Source organism: Mauremys reevesii, linkage group 8, assembly GCF_016161935.1.
Source record: "Mauremys reevesii isolate NIE-2019 linkage group 8, ASM1616193v1, whole genome shotgun sequence".
Lineage (NCBI taxonomy): Eukaryota > Metazoa > Chordata > Testudines > Geoemydidae > Mauremys > Mauremys reevesii.
Window position 1 is genome coordinate 75,364,720 of NC_052630.1, and position 20,745 is coordinate 75,385,464.

General features: G+C 44.5%; 1 protein-coding gene across 8 annotated transcripts in view; it reads left to right on the top strand.

Moving 5' to 3' along the window:
* The window catches only part of BCAR3 (BCAR3 adaptor protein, NSP family member), a 204,749-nt gene that overhangs the window by 121,295 nt on the left and 62,709 nt on the right, over positions 1 to 20,745 (top strand). For all 8 annotated transcript variants that reach the window (XM_039485757.1, XM_039485756.1, XM_039485754.1 and 5 more), the window contains one exon: positions 17,096 to 17,135. In XM_039485757.1, the coding sequence (XP_039341691.1) occupies positions 17,096 to 17,135 (40 nt within the window). The remainder of the gene's footprint in view (positions 1 to 17,095; positions 17,136 to 20,745) is intronic.

Consider the following 20,745-nt stretch of genomic DNA (forward strand, 5'->3'; position numbering starts at 1 on the left):
AATTAAAAAAAATTTACAAAGTGAAAATTAATTTACAGGGAATATTTCCAATTATACAGGATGTTCATGCTTTTACTGGCTGAACTCATTTCAATATCTATTTCTTCTGCATTTACAGTTGCAAAGGCAGTTTTCAGTTCCAATTCCATTCCTTGGCCATAATGACATTTTAAAATCTGGGTCAGTCTGGTAAATAAGTTGGACTGGAAATGGTTTGGATTCCAAACATTTTGCCTGCTTCTGTAAACTACATAAGATGTTGTGCTGCAGTTGCTGAGGGATTCTGTTTCTGACCTTATCTTTTCCTTTATTTTTTTGGGGATGACTGTTTTAGCCTGTGCTGGCTGTACACAACTAGAATGTGTAAAAGTCAGGTTTTCACTAGACTGTCTGATCATTGTTTTGAGAACATGGAATTGTAACAGTATAACCTGTAATATTCACTTCTTTCCTTCTGGACATGTTTCGATCCTTAAGAGGAAGCCCCTTAAAGGCCCTGTCTATCTTGAAAATACCACTATGTCAAGAGACCTGACTATTACACTTTTGTCTATTGACTCAGTTACCACATACCAGTACTTCCACTTTGTTTTCCCGAACAATGCCAAAGCCTTGGATGTGAGTTGATTTGTATCCAAATCTTTGGCATGATTCCAGGGACACAGTTAAAAATGCATATTCAAACTGTCTGTGCTATAAGACTGAACTCCTGTTTTAACAGTAGTAGTGGGCAGCCAGGTTGTCTCAGTGTGGGTGCAGCTGTAGTGTAGACAGGGCCTTACATTCATGATGATATTAAATATAGCCACTTTTATAATTGGCCATTTGAAAACTAGCCATTAGAAACTATAAATATGGACACCTCTTTCTGATGCTGAATTTGGTGTTGAAGACTTTTCCTGTCACAAAGATTTGACTTTCTTGGTGTATCCAAATTGTTTATATTTAGCCAAATTTCAATCTTTTGGCCTTCTGACAACCACTCAAGTCATCTTTCGGCAAGCTTTTCTCCTGTGGTTTCAGATTAAGTGCTATAATCTAGCATTGACCTGTCCATTGCTATCACAAACTATCTGCTCTAGAACAGCAGCCTATCTGATCATTAAGAATATACTGTGCATGTCATTATTGGCCCTCTCATCCCCTGTGCTTAGGTGGGTTTGTGCACTCTATAAAAGTCTCTTCAAATAATGAGACTGTTACAATGTGTAAGGTTAAGCATAATAAAGAAAGATACAATAATGTTGAGTGGCTCCACTGACTATCCCAGAAGACTCAGTTACAATGAAGTGTCTAAAATGAAACACTCGGGTAATACTTTAAGAGTGAGGCCTTGGAACATATGACGGAACAAAATTTCTGGGAGCAATCAATCAAGGTGTATTTTGATTAATAAAACCCTATATAGTTTGGGTCCTGTGTATCTGAAAGATCTCCTCTGTCCTTGTGGTGAGATCCACTTGAGCTAACAGTCCCCTGGTTTAAATGCAAGGGAATTGGAGGCACAGGGTGTTTTTAGGGACACTCTAGGATTCACTTCTCCCTGAGTTCAACAGAGCACAGGCCTACTGACCTTCATGACAAGCTGTTCTCATGGGCTTTTAGAAGGAAGGGGAGGGGTTAGGTGTTTGGGAGGGATACTCATTGATAATCCTGATGATCAATAGTCCAGATGGGCTGGTTGTGTAATGCTTTATTTTGTAATATTTTAATTGCCTTTATTGTATGAGCACCTCAAGCATATGGTAGATGCATTTTGAAAATCAAAGTACAATAAAAATTAAGCTAAAGTTGTGGAGTATTGTCCATCTCTGTTAACATTTACACTTTCACATATGTCTTGTTTCTCTTATTTTATGGAGAGAAGTGAATAAAACATTAATTTATAGTGATGTTTGCCATGCCCATTGACCTCAGTGGGAGTACTCACATATATATAGTTACTCACATGTTTGCAGGATCAAGGTCTTCATCTGTTTCCCATTTGATTCCTTTTTCAAAACAGGAAAATGTGTTTGCAAAACTACAAACCAGTGTAACACCTGAAACAACATTTACTTTTTAGTTAATTCCCCCCCCCCCCAATTTATGAGATGATGATGAGTTGACAATTTCCTTTAAATAGGAATAGGCTGGTAGGGCATACAGTCTTGGACAATAAAGTATCTGTTTATTGGATATATCAGATGTGAATCTACATGCTATTTAATAAAAGCTAGGAGGTGTTTTCCTGTTTCTCTAAACACTCATCCATTTATTTTGTGATGAGACATCTACACAGGTACTCTTTTCACATATATGCATGGCTAGCTTGGGCTGGAGGCTCCTGGGTCTGGGCTGGGCAAGATTTGGAGCTAGAGGCTCTGGCTCCCAGCTGCTTGGGCAGGGTTTTTTCCCCTGTTAGCCTGCCTGGCAAGCCCAGAGGGTTTGCAGAGCAGGAATCAGCCCAGAGCTGGGTTTGGCAGAGCCCTCTGGGCTGGCCGCTCTGGAGGGCCCAGCCGGCTGGGATGCCCGCGGCGGCTGGGCCAGAGCTCTCTGGCCCCCCCGCCGGCAGGGATCTCCCGCGGCCGCTGGCTGGCGGGGGGGGCGGAGGCCGCGAGCCCCCGGCTCCCGGAGCCCGGCCTGCTGAGGCTCTGGGCGGGGGCTCCCAGCAAGGGGCAGGGCTCCGCCCCTCGGCTGCAGCCCGGCCCCTCTGATTCCGCCGGGCTTTAAAGCGCTGGGCTCCCTCTCAGCCAGGAGTCCCAGATTCCCCAGGGGGGCAGCCGGGCTGGGGGGCAAGGATCAGCTGCCCAGCCCCAGCGCCAGACTGCAGCCCAGCCAGCCTCGCTCTCCCCCCCCCCCCCCCCCCCCCCCGTGCCCACCCACACTCCCCCCCCCCCCCCCCCGCCCCTCCCTCCCACCCCCCCCGCCCCGCCCCCCCCCGCCCCCCCGCCCCCCCGCCCCCCGCCCGCCCCCCCCCCCCGCCCCCGCCCCCCCCCCGCCCCCGCGCGCCCCCCCGCCCCCGCCCCCCCCCCCCCCCCCCCGCCCCCACCCCCCCCCCCCCCCCCCCCCCCACCCCCCCACCCCAACCTCCTAGACTCCCATGCCCTGCCAATTGCTGCTGCCCCCCCCTGCCCTGCCCCCCCCCCCCCCCTCCCCCTCCCCGTCCCCCCCCTCCCCCCCCCCCCTCCCCCCCCTCCCTCCCCCCCCCCTCAACCCCCAAACCCCAACCCCCACCTGCCTGGACCACACCAGCACTCATCTGGCTGCTCCCCCAGCTCCATTGCCCCCCCTCCACCCCCCTCCCCCCCTCCCCCCAGCCCCCAGCCCCCAGATTTGACCACCCACCTTCTCAGCCAGCTTCAAGTTCTCAAGCTTGCTTTCATTTCTCCCAAATCAATTTCTTTTTCACCTGAAGGTGTTGGAGACAAGAGAGAAGAGAGAACAGAGAGTGCCTGAGCCTGAGTGGCAGAAAGAGGGAAAGAGGAGAGAGAGTGAGAGTGGGGGAGGGGGGTCAGTGCAAGGTGAAAAGAATGGAATGTGATGTAGGGAATGCTGACATGCTGGAGCAACAGTCCAGGGAAAGCCTCTCACTCTCTGGGAGCCTCCTCTCTCCTGGCTTACACCTTCCTGGGCAGCATGCCCTTCATGCCATGCACTTCCTTCCCGTGCTGCTTCTTGCCCCAGTCTGTCCTGCAGGGTGGTGGGGCACCAGCCAACTGCACCAACCCAACTGACTCTCACTCAGACAGACACACACAGTAAGACAGAGATGACGAACAGGACAGTTAACACAACAACACAGTTACACAAAAAAACAGAAAAACCCTCTGTCTCTGTCAGGGTTGGGGTGGGGTGGGGGCCCAGAACCCTGTCTCTCTCCCCCCCCAGCCAGCCCCAACTCCACACAACCTCCTCTCTCCTCTCTCCCTCTCTTCTCTTCAAGGGAGCTGGGCCACTCTCATCTGTTTGTCCCCAACTTCATCTGTTGCAGCAGGGAAACTGAGGCACCCACACAGTATTCAAGAAAAAAGAACATCCATCACCCATCACATCACAACAGATGCAAAAAAATATATATTATATTGTATAAAGCAAGTGCTGCTGCTGACTTTTTTCTTTTTTTGATTTCTGTGTAAATCTTGTGTGGCACTGTGTTGTAGCTTCATTTTATATCGGCTTACAGGGCGGGAGCGGGGGGGCACCACCATTTTGGGCCCCACCAAAAATTATACAAACCTGCCGCCTATGCATATATGGGATCAGATAGCAAATTTCAGTCACCTCTGGAGAAATAAACTGAAAGATTGTACAGAAGAGAAGTACTCCCTTTTCTCGCAACACTTTCAATGTTTTTTTTTCTTTCTCCCTTTTTAAAAAAACATTTATTTAAAAAAGGAAAAACATGACAGAATTATTTCAATTAAACATTCCTGTAAATCTGTTTTCAAACAATACACTGGCATCAGTGGGATATTATTTCACAGCAGGACACAAGTCTTTTTTCTGTGCTTCAGTGCTACCCACATAGCAGGTGGAGCAGTTTCTTTCCCCTTGAAATTTCAATGCTTACTTAATTATGTAAAGTGTAACTAGAAAGCCAGTTAGAGTCTCCCATACCACAACCAAACTACACTTTCTACATATGGAACTATAGGTTACATTTTACATACAGCAGCAGCAGTTTGTTAATCTTATGCCCCGATACTGCAACTTTTTGTGAACAGACAGACTTTAGTGGGGCTCTGCATGGACACAGGAATTCATTAACATTAAGACTAGGGCCTTAATGTTAATTGTCAGGTCAGTTTAGGCCCAAAATGTTACAAAACATTAGACAAATAGAAATATTTTCCTTTTTAAAAAAAAAAACACCACACATTGGAAATAGGTGTTTTTATTTATTTGTATTTTTTTTTTAATTCTGGGGGTCTTTGCATGTCTATGCAACAAACTTTGGTTGATGCAAGTTATGTTGGCGTACAGCCACGAAAGTTAGTATATCACTCGTGTGTGTGTGTGAGAGAGACTGTTGCTTCCATAGGCTAATTTATTACAGACATTGCAATTTTCTATTCTCGCCTCCCCCCCCCCCCCCACACCTCTCTCTTCTTTCTCTCTCTGTCCCTGTGTGCCATTCCCCTGTATTTCATGGACTTCCTGCAATCACCACAACCCCCCCTCCCCAACTTGCCCAGGAGTGGGCTCTGTGTCTCCCCCTCCTCCTCCTATACCATTGTCCCCATTCTTATTTCTTCTCTTTCTGTGTGGGAGATAAGTTACTCACTGTGTTAACATTTCTCAACTGTATTGGAAGGCATTGTTGTGCTGGAATGTGTTAATGGCTGCCATCAACCAGTTCTTTGATCTATAGAAAGTTACAGAGGTGGTTGAAGCTCTTGGCTCTGCTAACCAGATGCAAGGGGCTCTGCATGCCCCACATTTTCCCTCATCTGTTTTTCTGATTTCCACCAAAATGAATAGGGTTCTTCTGCCCAGGGATGTGCTGATCATTCCCTGAAATTTTGGAATTAATTAGATGATGTGGTCCAAAGTTATTGCATTACAGACAAATATCAAGTTGAGTGTAGATCAATAAATATACTGCCAATAAATATACTTTATCTTGGAGGGTCTGCAGCTCAGACATTACAGCTGTGTACCTGGTCACTGTACTTCACAACCTGAGAGCAGATCTGACTATAAACTAATGTAGAAGTCAGGGCCAGCTCCAGGCACCAGCATTCCAAGCTGGTGCTTGGGGCAGCAATTGCAAGGGGCGGCAGTCTCTGTTGTTTTGCCACCAAGCAGCGTGTCGAGTTGCCGCCATGGACAGTGGGGGCAGTCCGTGTGCTCTTAGGGCGGCACGCGCGTTTCCGCAGTAGCGGCAATTTGTCAGCAGCTTCTATGTTTAGCTGTCCGTGGCGGCTTCAGCTAAACATAGAAGCTGCCGCCGAATTCCCACCACCGTGGAAATGCACCTGCCGCCCTAAGGGCACATGGACTGCCCCCGCTGGGGCAGCAATGCGGTGCGCTGCTTGCGGCGGTGAAAACTGTAGAGCCGGCCCTGGTAGAAATGACTAGTTTATTGTCTGTGTCCAAGCGGAGATAAATGTAAAATGCACAGAGAAAAGTAAACTAGATTTTTAAATATTTTTTTCTGCTATACTATTCTAAATCATTATTGTTAACATAGATTAGGGTTCTCAAGACAAACTTTTTGATGGCCTCAAACTGTGGCCACCAACTTTTGCTGGTGGCCGCACTCACACTTTTTTCTGAAGTACTTAATTAGCTTTAGGAAAAACAAATGAATATGCACATAGACATGTCCAAATCATTGTAATTTATTTATTGCTAGCTAGTAAGTCTGCTGTGAAAAGTGATATTAACCAATATACAGGTATCACTTTTCACAGCAGACTTTCTCAGCCCTGCCAAGCCTGAGGACAAATTAAGTCCTGGATGGAAGGATGGGGGAGGCACTCACACTGCCCAGGTCCTGGCCACCGCTCTGGGGGGCACGTTCTGCATTTTAATTTAATTTTAAATGAAGCTTCTTAAGCATTTTAAAAACCTTATTTACTTTACATACAACAATAGTTTAGTTATATATTATAGACTTATAGAAAGAGACCTTCTAAAAACGTTAAAATGTATTATTGGCACGCGAAACCTTAAATCCGAGTGAATAAATGAAGACTCTGCACACCACATCTGAAAGGTTGCCGACCCCAGGACTAGAGCCTGAACCCCGCAGCTAGGGGCTGGAGCCTGCTGCCACCCAGCTGGAGCCCAGGGTCTGAGCCCCACCACCCCAGGAATGTGGGGAATTCACCAGCTGCCAACTCCTCCAGTGTGGTGCCACAGGTGTTGGCCCAACCCCTGTTAGCGGGCCCAGCAACCAACACCAAGGAAGTACATTCAGGAGCAACAAGGAGGCAGAGGAGCTGCTTCTTTGCCCTCCCCTTCCCTTCCTTCACCGCCCCCCCCCCCCCAATCAGAGCCCAGGAGGCTGTGGCTGCAAGCTCCTGGTGGCTGTGTATGGCCACATTTGAAAAATGCAGGGTTAGATTTTGTTCTTTACAAGTATTTTTGTCCTTACACTGTATTGTTTTAAATTACAGTGGGGGCGGGGGGGAGAGTTAATTTTCTCTAGCTTCTGATATGTTTCTCATGTATGAAGTTTAAAACCAAGCTTTTGTATATTGTGGAGGTAGAGTTCAATAACACTCTGGAAATTACACTGAGGGACATGTCTATTCTCATTCCCATGCACAGAGGTTTATACATTAATAAGATCAGTCTAAACAGAAGCAGCCTCCAGTGAATTGTCCTTTAGGGCTGTTTTCTCAATCTGGCCATGCAAATTTTAGCAATGAAAATGTAGGTTGTAAGGGTGAATTCCTGTGCTTTGAGATGAGATTGTACCATGGCCTGAACTGTTAACCTTTTTGGTTAATTAATTTACCAATAACCCCTAAGGGATGTTCTCTCATTTCAGCGCCAAGGGGATTTATACGTGCAAGTGCCTTTTAATGTTAACACGAACTGCTGGAACAGGGGTTTTATCCCTGGCATTAAAATAAGAATATCTACTAAATGAAATATACATATTTTAATAACTTTATATTTCTGGCAATAGCTATTTATATTTGAACAATGTACATACACACAGAACCATATGAAAAAATGAATCCATGAGCGGAGTAAAGATGGCCAGTGTAGCTATCCGGCAAACCCTGCTAGTGCAGACAAGGCCTTAGACACTTTCAGGCTGAAACAAGTTAAATCTACAATCCCACAAGATAGTGGACAGAAAATCATCTCCAGTTAAGGATAAATACTCCAGAATTGAATATATTAGCTCAGGAGACAAAGCTCCTGAGTTTCTTTGGTGGAGTAGTTCAGCTGTTGGGTTCCACGTTTTCAAATACTTGAGACTCTGGCTCCAATTCTGGGATGCAGCAAAACAGCCCATAAAGGGACACTGCAGCAGAGCACAAGTTAAAGCAGCCCCCAAATTTCCCAATTATTGCCTTTTTTTAGTTCCTTTCTTGCTTCCTCACTAATAACGCACAAACCATTTTAAGACGATATAAAACAATATCTGTACCGAATACCTCACTCTGAAAATTGGCATAAATACCATGGAGTAGAATGAGGGAGCATCTTCTCTCCCCTTAAATGTCACTGCCAAAAGCAGTTCATGCAAAAGGGGGGCATTAAGGCAACACTTACTCCTGCCTTAACTAAAGCCCCATACTGAGGCCTGGTCTACACTACAAAGTTAGGTTGATGTAAGCCAGCTTGCATTGACTTAGTTGTACACGTGTCTACGCTTAAATTTGTCTCCCCGAATAAAAGGGTGCTGTTTAATGTCACAGAGTAACACTACCTCCTCAAATGGTCGACATACAGAGCTCGGTCCTCCAGCTGCTGTCCCACGATGCCCAGTACTGACCACTCTGGTCATAGTTGGGAACTCCACTGCTCAGGGGTCACAGACATAGGTGCCAGCTTCCTCTGGACCTGGAGGGTGCTCAACCCCCCGCTCTGCCCCAGGTCCCATCTCCACCCAACCCATTCTCCCAAGTCCTCACCTCTGTCCCACCTCTTGTTTCGCCCCATCCCCTTCTCCCAGGGTCCCACCTCTTCCCACCCTTGGCCCTGCTTCTTCTCACCCAGTTCTGACCCCTCCCCTGAGCATGCCCCATGTCCACTCCTCCTCCTCCTGCATGCTGCAAAACAGCTGCTTGCAGTGGGCAGTAGGCGCTGGGCAGGAGTGGGAAAGAGTTGATTGGCAGGGCTGCCAGCAGGCGGAAGGTGCTGGGAGGGATGTAGGGTGCTGGCTGCCAGTGGGTGCTAAGCACCCACTAGTTTTTTTCCGTGGGTGCTCCAGCCAAGGAGTCGACATCTATGCTCACAGAGACTGGAAGTGCCACACTCCCCCCTCTTTAAAATCCTGTGAATTTTTGAAATGCCTTTTCCTGATTGCCCAGCTGGAGTAGACTGGCGATATTGGAGCTCCTGGGCCTGTGTAGAGAAGAGGCTGTGGATGCACAGCTGTGGAGCAGCTGTAGAAATGGACGTCAACGAGCAGATTGCATGGGGGATTCAGGAAAAGGGATGAACAGCAGTGCCACATGAAAGTGAAGGATATGTGGCAGGCATATCAGAAGACCAAGGAGGCCAACAGTTAATCCACTGCCAAGCCTCAGACCTGATACTTGATGGAGACCCCATCACCTCCCCATGTGCCACCATAGGTACCTCAAAGGAGACTGAGACCCAGATATCTGCTATGAACAGTGAGGAGGAGGAGAAAGATGTGGGAAATGCAACTGGGAGGTCCTTTTTTGAGACTCAACCACAGTCAGTCCCTCCAGTCGAGCACGGGTGAGCCTGATGCAGGGAAAAAAACTTCAGGTAAGTGTATAAATGAATTTCCCATTACAATGATGTTCAGTTGGCATCCCCAACTTAGTAGGACTTAGCTAGTGATTTTTCATTAATTTACTCAGACTAGAAGAGGTAGCAGTACAACAAAGAGAGGTAGAGTTATCCTCTGCTTTTCATTCCCCTGTAGAGATAGATTCAAGGGGACATGCAGAGCAGCTTGTTTATGTACACAGGGACGTCCCTTGAATCCTCCTGAGAGATCTTGATGCAACTTTCATGGAGGTATTCTGCAATCCTCTCCCAAAGGCTTCTTGCAATGGCAGCATTATTTCTTCCTCCTTGATAGGACACTTTCCCACACTACTCTGTGATAACTTTGGCAGGCTCCATTGTAGTAAACAGGCTAGCAGCATATAGGCTTTGGAGTAGTGCTAACAGCAACTGTGCTATGTTACTGAGATATCAGCTAAAATCACCACTGCCTGTGGGAAACGGTGACTATATTCAATGCCATTGCCCTATACTCAGTTTCATCCAACCAAGCAATTCCTTCTCATTTCCTTCATGCCTGGAGCACCAAACTCACAATAGCTAGTGTAGTGCTGTGAGTGGTGCTGTGCACAAACACTTTGAAGCAGACATGTCAAAAAGCATGTCTTGTTTAAAACTTTGGAGAGCAAAAGGAGTCCTGAACCTCAACTTTCACTTTCCATTGTGACTGTACTGACAATGATACCTCTGTGTGTTTTATCTGCAGCTGCTGTGATTGCAGCATTCCCCCTCCACACTCATGAAATACCTGAGCCAGATGAGGAGGAGAAAGAAAAGCACTCAGGATGACCTGTTCAGTGAGATCCTGCTAACCAATGCTGTGCCAGACCGTGAGCAGAGGGCCTGGAAGGTGAATATTTCAGGCTACATTGAGAAGGAAAGAACAGACTGGGAAAGGCCCAAGATTCCCAGCAGGAAAAAGGAGAGGAAGATGCACCAGGACATAATCGGGGTTCTACAGCAACATAGAAAGATGCTGCAGACTCTTGTGGACCTACAGCAGTGATGAGCTGCCAAATTTTTAACAACTGGTTCCCTCCTCCCGCCTGCCCGGACCCGGCGGCAGGAGCCGGACCCGGCGGCAGGAGCCGGACCCGGCGGCAGGAGCCCGGGACCCTGCCCGGACCGGCAGCCGGGCAGGAACCACGCCACCCGGCCGAGGTTACAGCTGGACCCTGGGGGCAGGAGCCACGCCGCCCGACCCCAGAGTCTCGCCAGGACCTCACGGAGAGGCGCGCCGCCTGGAGCCCTCCTCCCGCTGGCGCCCCAGCCCCAGCCCGAGCTCCAGCTCCAGCTCACCTGGTGGAAGCGCTGCTTCTTCTCAGCCCTCCCAGGCTTCCCGCGCGAACAGCTGATTCGCGGGAAGCTGGGGAGGGGGAGGAGAAGCTGGAGGAGCTTCGGATGAGGAGGCGGAGTGAGGTGAGCGGGGGTTGGGGGAAGGGTAGGGAGCTGCTAGAGTTTTAGTTAAATTTAAAAGCCCTTTTGGAACTAGTTGTTCCTCCAGGAACAACCGGTTCTAAAGGGGGCTTCTAAATTTAACAACCAGTTCGCACGATCCGGTGCGAACCGGCTGCAGCTCACCCCTGACCTACAGGTTCAACAATCACAGGCTCGCCTCCCTTTGCAGTCCATGGAGAACTCCATTACAGCATCTCCCTACACTCTCAACATTCCATGTGGTGTCAGGGGCATCCCTATCCTCCATACTACGAAATATTAAGGACAGCCACAGCTTCACATATGCTGACCTGTGAGAACCATGGTTGATGTGTAGATTAAAATGGACATGAATGTTCTTTGCCCTTGTTAAATTCTGTACTATTAATTTATTAAGTTTTGCATGTATTTGCTTTTACACTGCAAAGATTTTTTTCCCCACTGCTTTTGTTACTGAATAAAATTTTATTATTTGGAAAATAATTCATTTTTATTAGTTCACAACGTATGCTGCAGAATGCCTAGTGGTATAGAAAGCATCTAGTTACATGTTACTGTACAGTATGACACAACTCATAGGATTGGTGACACAGTGTAATAATCATAATTGTACAGCAAGCACCACAAAATTAATAGGTACATTGACAGTGTTATATTCACAAATGTACACCAAGCAGCACACAATTCCTAACAGGCCCCAAAATAGGAGGGCCAAGTAAAGCACAGTACATCACAACGCGTTACTGTGCCTCACTATTAAAGTGCTCTCCGAAGGCCTCCCTCATCCATATAGCTCCATATTGAGTTCTTCTACTAGGCCTTTGTCTGGCTGTTCAAACTCAGCAGGTAGCCAATCCACTTCCATCCAGCAGCAACTTTTCTCCCTTTGCATCACAGATATTATGCAGGACACAGCAGGCAGCTATAACCATTGGGATATTTTTCTCTCTGAGATCTAATCTTGTGAATAAACAATGCCATCATCCCCTCAATCTAACGAAAATGCCTTCATTGATCATTCTGCACTTGCTGAGCCAGTAGTTGAATCTTTTTGGGGTGCTGCTGTTGACGTGGCTGGAGTACAGCTTCATGAGCCAGGGAATTGAGGGGTAGGGTGTGTCCCTCAGGATCACTACTAGCATTTCAACACCACCAATGGTAATCTGCCAGTCAGGAAAGAATGTCCCTGCTTGTAGTTTTCTGAACAGTTGTGTAGTCTTAAAAATACGAGTGTCAGGCATAAGGCTACGGTTTGGTCACGGAGGTCATGGAATCCATGACTTCCGCAGACCTCCGTGACTTCAGCCCACAGCCTCTGGGAGCTGCAAGGTAACCCCACCTCCCGTGGTGGCCAGGAGCTGCGGGGTACCTCTGCCACCACTGGTGGAGGGGGCAATCCCCAACTGCTTCCCAGCTGCTGCGGGTGGTAGAGGGGAATCCTCCAGCAGCTCCGCAGTTGCCCCAGGTGGGGGTCCCTCCCAGCCACAGGGCAGAGGCTGCAGCTCCCAGCCACAGCAGGGCAATGTGCTGGATCCCCCCGCACCCTGTTTTGTCATGTACATTTTTAGTAAAACTTAGGGACAGGTCATGGCTTCCATGATTTTTTGTTAATTGCCCATGACCTGTCCATGACTTTTACTAAAAATGTCCATGACAAAATTGTAGCTTTAGTCAAGCACCTTCTCTGGCCAGTCAACACTGATGTCAGTGAAGCATCCCCAGTGATCAATAGAGATATGCATGCTGTCTATTGCTCCACCACAGTTTGGGACTCCTATTGCTATAAATCTATCTACTATTTGCCGTACATTGCACCGTCGCAGTCCTGTATAGCAGGACACAATTAGTGGCCCTGCACACTAGCATGACAATGGTCCCTGCAGTGGGTTTTTCAGCTCCAAAATGATTTCCCACTGACTGGTAAGGAATCTGCTGTTGCAAGTTTCCACAGTGCAATTGGCACTTGCTTATCTGCTGTCAGTGCAACTCTCATTCTGGTGTATTTGCATGGGAGGACTGGGGTGAGTTTGGCACACAGATCCAGGAACATGGCCTTGGACATCTGAAAGTTTTGCATCCACAGCTCATCGTCCCAAATCGGCATTATAATGTGATTCCCATCAGTCAGTTCTCGTTTCTCAGACCCAGAATTGGCGCAGCTGCTCTGTGAATGCTGCCAACAGCCTTAAATTGGTTCTTGCTATGTCCCACAGCAATCTGTCTTCCAAAAAATCACCATGTTTCCTGCTGATTCGGTTCTTCTTCCAGCTCTACAAATACTCGAGGATCATGTGTTCTGTGCCTGCAATACTCATGACAATAGTGCAGAGCTGTGCAGGTTCAATGGTTCTGTCAGGGATGGCGGACAGTAAGGAGGGCCCTGTGCGTTCATTGGATTTTTCAAAAAGATGCTAATATTATGGGATATAGATGACAATATGGGATGGAGAAAATTGCATGTTGGGAACTTGACCCTTTGTTCCCAGTTACTCCTGAGCAACTTGTTTCTGTTCCACCACACATTGCCAAAACTCCCCAAAAGACCGTGCACAGTGGGATGTCTACCCGTGGTACACAGCACTGTGCATAGACACACGCACTTCTGGTGAGTACGCGTAGAAGGTCACAAGGAGCCAAGTATACACGCGCACAAGCGATATACAAACTATGGCAGCTTTATGCCAACATAACTTGCGGTGGCCAATGTTTGTAGTGTAGACGTGGCCCGAGGTACCTTGAGAACTACCGCTACAAACCCTGCCAATCCCAGATTACATCAACACGAAAGAAACTCTGGCAGATTTTGTTCTGCTGTTAAGAGGGGAAGGGTGTTGAGACTACTGCAGGGTGTTCAGATGATCCAAAATGTGTTACTATCTGCTTCAGACTAGTATCTGGGTAAGGTAAAATCTTTTATTGGGCCAACTTCTGTTGGTGACAGAGACAAGCTTGTCTGCCCTGGAGGTGTGGTGCATTGGGGAACGTATCACTTGGGTAATTCATGGTTTAAATGTAAATGTCTAAGTGGCAAATTGCTTTGTTAAAATGGTTTTTCTTTTAAAGTACTTATTAGCACTGTAAGGGGAAAGCTATTAAGCCACACCTACATAAAATGTACCTTTGTTTACATGGAAATAAGGCTTTTATCTGATCATTAGGAGCCAAATGTAAAATGTAAACTAAATTGTGGACCCACAATTTACATACTACACAAGTCAAGCATTGCTGTCTAATGCAAACATACTGTAAGTAAACGGAGACCAATCAAGAGCTCTCTAAACTCAAGTTAAATAAAAAGATAAACATTAGCTTTATTTGAAATTTAATAACATTACATGAAAGACAGAACTTAATATTATATTGTATTGATACAAATTGTCAGCTGCAGTTCATTTAGAGATGGCTGGGACTGCAACACCTGCCATCCAACCTGAAGTCATTTGAAAATCTCAAAATACCCCTTTCCTGTTGGTAACCCAATCTGCTTAACATAAAATCAGACTGTGTGTGCATTTTTTCATACTTACATATGGTGATCTTGGGTGTTATTGATTGTTTTGTGCATACAGCACAGAGAGAACGTGTGGCTAACACAGCTCTGGGATTCAGCAGATCCTGGGTTCTACTCATGGCTCTACCACCAGTTTGGTGTGTTACTTTGGGAAAAATGCTAAACCTGTCGGTGTGTCATTTCCTCCATCTTTTAAGTGGAGAAAATAATCTCTCCCACTCTATCTTATAGGGCTATTGTAAAATTAATCCATATTTGCAAAGGGCTTTGAATATCTCTGATGGATGGTGTTACGAACTTTCAAAGAATTATTACTATGTGGGTGACCTGTACAGGGGGAAAAATGTATGTGAATTCTTTTTTTCTTTATGGTGGATAAAGATCTGGATGGATTTGTTTTTTCTTAAAGTTTTTAGTTTTTTTTTACATTAAATATCTCTAGGCCCTGTCTAGCCTAGAAAACTCTGTAGTCTTATCTACACTAGAAAAATCTCCCATTCCTCACAATGGGTATAACTGAACACAGTATAACTAAGCATAGTACAGGATGAAATGAATTCATTACTATTTCAGAAGCTATCAAATAAATTAGTTGTTAATTTTAATGCTCATGTTTCACTCTCTTGGTATTTTGGGTATCATGACATATAGTTTTTCAGTTGTCCAGGAAAAACAGGGTGGACAAGACCCAACTGCAGGATTTTCAAAAGCATTCAGCATTTAATAGAAGTAGAATTGGGCCACTAGTTAGTGTTTTTTAAAAATTCCATTTCTAATTTTTCATGTAAAAATCAAATAGAAAGCCAAGCAGATAAATAATTACTCTTTCAGGCCTTATTTATGCATCATAAAAGAGAAATAAGTGTACAAACCTATCTGTTTTTCTTTGCAAGTCACTTTGAAAAAGCAGCTTTTTACACTGGGCCAAATCCTATTCCCACTGAACTCAGCAGCAAAACACATTAATTTAGCTGGGAATGGGATTTGGGCCTTCGTGACTGACTCTATAATGAACCATAGCAGCTACTGATACCAGCCTGGCAGCTAAATTTTCCCCATTGTAGAAATGTCTTTGAGGGGTGGTGATGGTGTTTTATTTCCCCAATTGTTATGTTTTGGATTAAAAGTTAAGAGCCCAGACCGGCAAATTAGATATATAATACCTTAGTTTATTGAGTTTATTTAAAGCTACATTCAGACAACACTGAGAAAGTGGAGACAAAGAATTCCAGGTCAGACTGATTCCAGAGAAACTCAACTCCTACACATTTTGAAGTTGCAAATTACATTAGAAGCATTATATCATAACAACCCCCCACCGTGCAAGATGCTGTTTCCAGATGTAATATGATCAATAGCCTGGGCTTACATTCAGCCAGAGCTGTCCAGAGCAGAGCTTCAGTAAATATTTTTAAACCTATGGGGCTGAAGCTCCAAGCCCCGAATGGAGAGAGGGGGAACATAGGGGGTTCCAGGAAATACATGAGAATTTAAGTCCTGTCAATAGCCTTATACAAATTTTCCATTTCATGGTTGTCACACCAAACTCATATTCCCTTACAGGTGTGTCTGGTTTTGTGTGTGTTAGTTGTGAGGTATTTTTTAAAGGAAACTCTGTGGTATTATATGTGCCTTTAAGTTCTACAGAAACAATCCAAGCACAACTTGTAGGTTTTGTAAGCCAGTCCTCTTCCAAAAATCTTGTAAATACTTGGGGTTTTTATTAATTGCATTTTGTAGAAAGAGCTGTAATTGTGACAAGTGGACCGTCTTCTAGGTTTCTACACCTTTGGGAATATTTGCCATTTGTGCAGATGGGAAAATATATTTCTTTTTTAAAAAAGAAATGGAGCCCTATTGATGTAATGTTCTTTTTCTATGGCAAGTAATTACAGCAGTGACTATATTGTGGCTTAGTTATGGTTGTAACAGAGCTTGCAAGAACCACGTTAGTTTCTTCAATTATAAATACAGGTTTAATTCCCACCCTCCTATGCATCAAAGCTTTATCTCTAATGAAACTGAAAGATGCTGTACTTTCACTTTTCACTTTCTTGCATTATCCCTGTCTTCTCTAGACAACTTTTAGGGTTAACATCAATTAGAAAATCAGATCTGTTTTCTTCATTTGCATTTAGAAGCACTTAGAAAACTGCCTTTTCATTATTTCAGTATGATTTGTATGACCTATATTCATTACTTTAATATGATCACAAGTAAATTTAACAAATGGAAATCCTTCAGTGGGTTACCTCAAATTTGGGGGGAAAAAATGTCTTCCAAGGCATTTAAGTATTCAGACAAAAGATTTGCTTTCAGTTCTTTCAGTGAAGAAAGCTGTCTTCCTCATTCTAAAGCAGATAAATGCCCTTCACTTGCATAATATTCAAGAATTTTAGAGAGCATTTAGGATTACAAAAGATAGCCTTTTAGCTATTTTTAGCCATCTGTTGGGATGCTGTTCTCAAGATTTTCTTTGTTCAAAACTGTGTAATGAGTTTTCAAATGAATTAATAGAGTTCAGTAATGACATTCAGGAGGGAAACAAGGCTGCTTATATTTGTTAGAACAGAGAGAGTATGAGGCATTAGAGCAACAAAATGTTGATTTTTTCTAGGTTAGAGTTTAACAATAACTATTTTAACTTATTGCTCTTGAAAGCATCTCTTTGGCATAAGAAAACATTTGATTCACTACTGTGTTTTTCCTTTGTAGAGGTCAGAATATCCTGGATCCAGCTATGGAATATGTGAAGGTACTGTATCACTTCAAAACATCAAAATCCTTTCCCAAATATTTTATAGTGTATGTAATCAGTGATAGCCAATTATTAATCTATTTTCGGTGTCCGATCCTATTCAATCTAGTAGTACTGCAATCAAATTAGTCAGATTGGGGGGAAAAAAGAAGTAATTATATCGTGTGAAACAAACACTTAGAAAATAGAGTACTTAATAATCAGCTTCGCCGCCAAGGACTGTTTCTTTTTGAGGAGAATATATTCTGATATTCAGAGGCCTCTGTTACATCATGAATATTCTCTATTTAGTAACTGTTTTTTAAAGTTTTTATTTTTTTAAATGTTTGAATTAAATTGGTTAAATGATCCCACATTTCTCACTGTGAGGTAGGGCCTTTGGGGAAGTAGAGGAAAAAATAAGTCATATATCAAAAAGATTACCCTCCGCCCCCTGCCAATCTGAAATTTAGGCCTTATAGATTTGACACTTTCCTCTTTACAAATGCAGCTACAAATTCATCTCTGGTCTAAAAAGCTAGAGCCAGGTCTGGATTTGGTCCACACTAGTAAAGGCGAGGCTGCTAGGTTACACACTAACACTAATTATACTCAGCGCTGATTAGGCCTCAGCTGGAGTATTATGTCCAGTTCTGGGTGCCACATTTCAGGAAAGATATGGACAAATTGGAGAAAGTCCAAAGAAGAGCAACAAAAATGATTAAAGGTCTAGAAAGTATGACCTATGAGGGAAGATTGAAAAAATTGGGTTTGTTTAATGTGAAGATGAGAGGGGACATAACAGTTTTCAAGTACATAAAGGTTGTTAACAAGAAGGAGGGAGAAAAATGTTCTCGTTAATCTCTGAGGCTAGGACAAGAAGCAATGGGCTTAAATTGAAACAAGGGCAATTTAGGTTGGACATTAGGAAAAAATTCCTGTCAGGATAGTTAAGCACTGGAATAAATTGCCTAGGGAGGTTGTGGAATCTCCGTTATTGGAGATTTTTAAGAGCAGGTTAGACAAACACCTGTCAGGAATGGTCTAGATAATACTTAGCCCTGTCTTGAATGCAGGGTACTGGACTAGATGACCTCTTAAGGTTCCTTCCAGTCCTATGATTTAAACTAATTGGCCAATATTTTTGTGTACACCTTTACAAGTATTGTCCCTACAGTCTGAGAGTCTGACTCCTGGTGTTTGTAGTATGTCTAAAGTAATTTGAGACAAGACAGCATAGTATGTTTTATCTGACCCTCTGACAACAGTGAAGTTCTGGAGTTACTTTAAAACTTTTCATAATCATTTACATTCTGGAGCATAAGTCAATGCTCATTCTAAACTCAATCCTGGACAAGCAATATAGGAACATCCAAGGAAATGCTAGGGGCGATTCTTCTTGATGTGAATGCTTTCTGAAAGTGCTGGCATCCTCAATTTCCACTGAATTGGCATTTTACACCACTGAGCCCCTCAAAGGTATTTAGGCACCTCACTCCCAGAGCCCTGTAGTCACTGCTGATTTGCTCAGGGTCATACCTGGCAGCATCATGGGGTATCATCATTGAGCAGGCATTGTTTCTAGTGGGTCATGAATGGATTGGTTCTTGGACCTGCACTATTTAACATTTGTATTAATGGCATGGAAGAAGACAAAATCATCACTGATAAATTTTCAGATGACACCAAAAATTGGGGAGGAGGGAGTAAATAATGAAGAGGAGAGGTCACCGATAGAGTGATTTGATCACTTGGTAAGCCGGGTGCAAGGAATTTGCATTTTAATTCATATATATTAAAGTTACACATCTAGGAATAAAGAATGTAGGCCATTCTTACACAATGGGGACTCTAGGCAACAGTGCCTCTGGAAAAGACTTGGGGATCATGGTGGATAATCAGCTGAAAATGAGTTCCCAGTGTGATGCTGTGGCCAAAAAGGATAATGTGATCCTGGGATGCATAAATGGGAATCTCAAGTAGGAGAAGAGAGGTTATATTGGCTCTGTGTTTGGCACTAGTATAAGCACTGCTGGAATACTATGTCCCGTCCTGGGGTCTACAATTCAAGAAGGATGTGGCTAAGTTGGAGACAGTTCAGAGAAGAGCCTGAAGAATAATTAAAGGATTGGAAAACATGCCTAATAGTGATAGACTCAAGGAGCTGACTCTATTTAGCTTACCAAAGAGAAGATTAAGAGGTGATTTCATTACAGTCTGTAAGTACCTATATAGGGAACAAATATTTGATACTGGGCTCTTCAGTCTAACAGAGACGATCCAATGGCTAGACTTTGAAATGAGACAAATTCAGACTCGAAAAGAGGCTTAAGATTTTTTTATATAGTAGTTAAAAACAACAATTTTGATGGATTGATTTGGACTGGAAATCACAAAAAATTTTTTTTTAAAATTTTTTTTTAATTTTTTGGAATTATTTTTGGGAAGTTTGTTGGTTGTATGTGTTGTGTGGGTGAAACTACAATCATCACAGTGGTTCCTTCTGGCCTTAGGCCTTAGAATCACACACCTCTGCACTCCACTGCCACCCCCCCCCCCCCCCCCCCCCCAGCAGCTCCTCTCTCTGCTCTGCCCTCCTCTGCTCGCGCCGCTGCAGCTCCTGCTTCTCCTCCCCTCTCCCAGCAGCCCTGCAGAAACAGCTGACAGCAAGCAAGTGCTGGGAGGGAGGGGGGAGGAGAGGGAACTCGGCGCGCTCAGGGAAGAGACAGGACCGGGGCAGGGATTTGGGGAAGGGGTCCAATAGGGGCAGGGAGGGGGTGGAGTTAGGGCGGGGGTGAGGCTGAGCACCCACCAGTGCCTGGAAAAGTTGGTGCCTATGAATCTATGAATATGGCAGGGAGGAAGAAAAGGTTCTGTGTTGGTCATTCACCAGTGTGCTTGGTAACAGGAAGTGATGCTGTGACAAGATAATAGACTAAGTGCTAATTCTGATGCTTGTAACCTTTCCAGCAGGAGTAGGCCCCATACTTTTGTCAGTAGTTGAGATGTTTGTTTATTATTAAGATTTTGGAGCTGGGGAGGGAAGCATGGAGAAACAAGTTTGTAAGACAGAAGGAAGGCGTAGTAGCCCCATGTCTTCCACTTCCCCTCTCCTGTTCCCTCATTTTAATGAACTGTCAAGTAGTTTAGGCCTAGAATTTGACCTGTCTTAGAATAAAAATTCCCTAATGGGAAAAATCCTGTGGCTTCTAAATAGCTAGTTAAAACATACATATAGGAATAAGAAGTGGGGAGGGATGGCTCAGTGGTTTGAGCGTTGGCCTGCTAAATCCAGGGTTGTGAGTTCAATCCTTGAGGGGACCGCTTAGGGACCTGGGGCAAAATCAATACTTGGTTCTAGTGAAGGAAAGGGGCTAGACTCAATGACCTTTCAGGGTACCTTCCAGTTCTACAAGATAGGTATATTTCTATTTATTTATAAATAATTGTTATGTGTAGGACCCAACACAGAACAATATCTTATGATTTGTGCAATGTCAGGTGATAATTATGATTTCCAGAATTGTTGTGACCTCTCTCTTGATCTTGCTGCACAAAGAAGGGAACATCTCAATAGCTGCTAGTCTTTAATTTTCTTTTAATATAGTTGTTAAATCTTTTTGGTTTT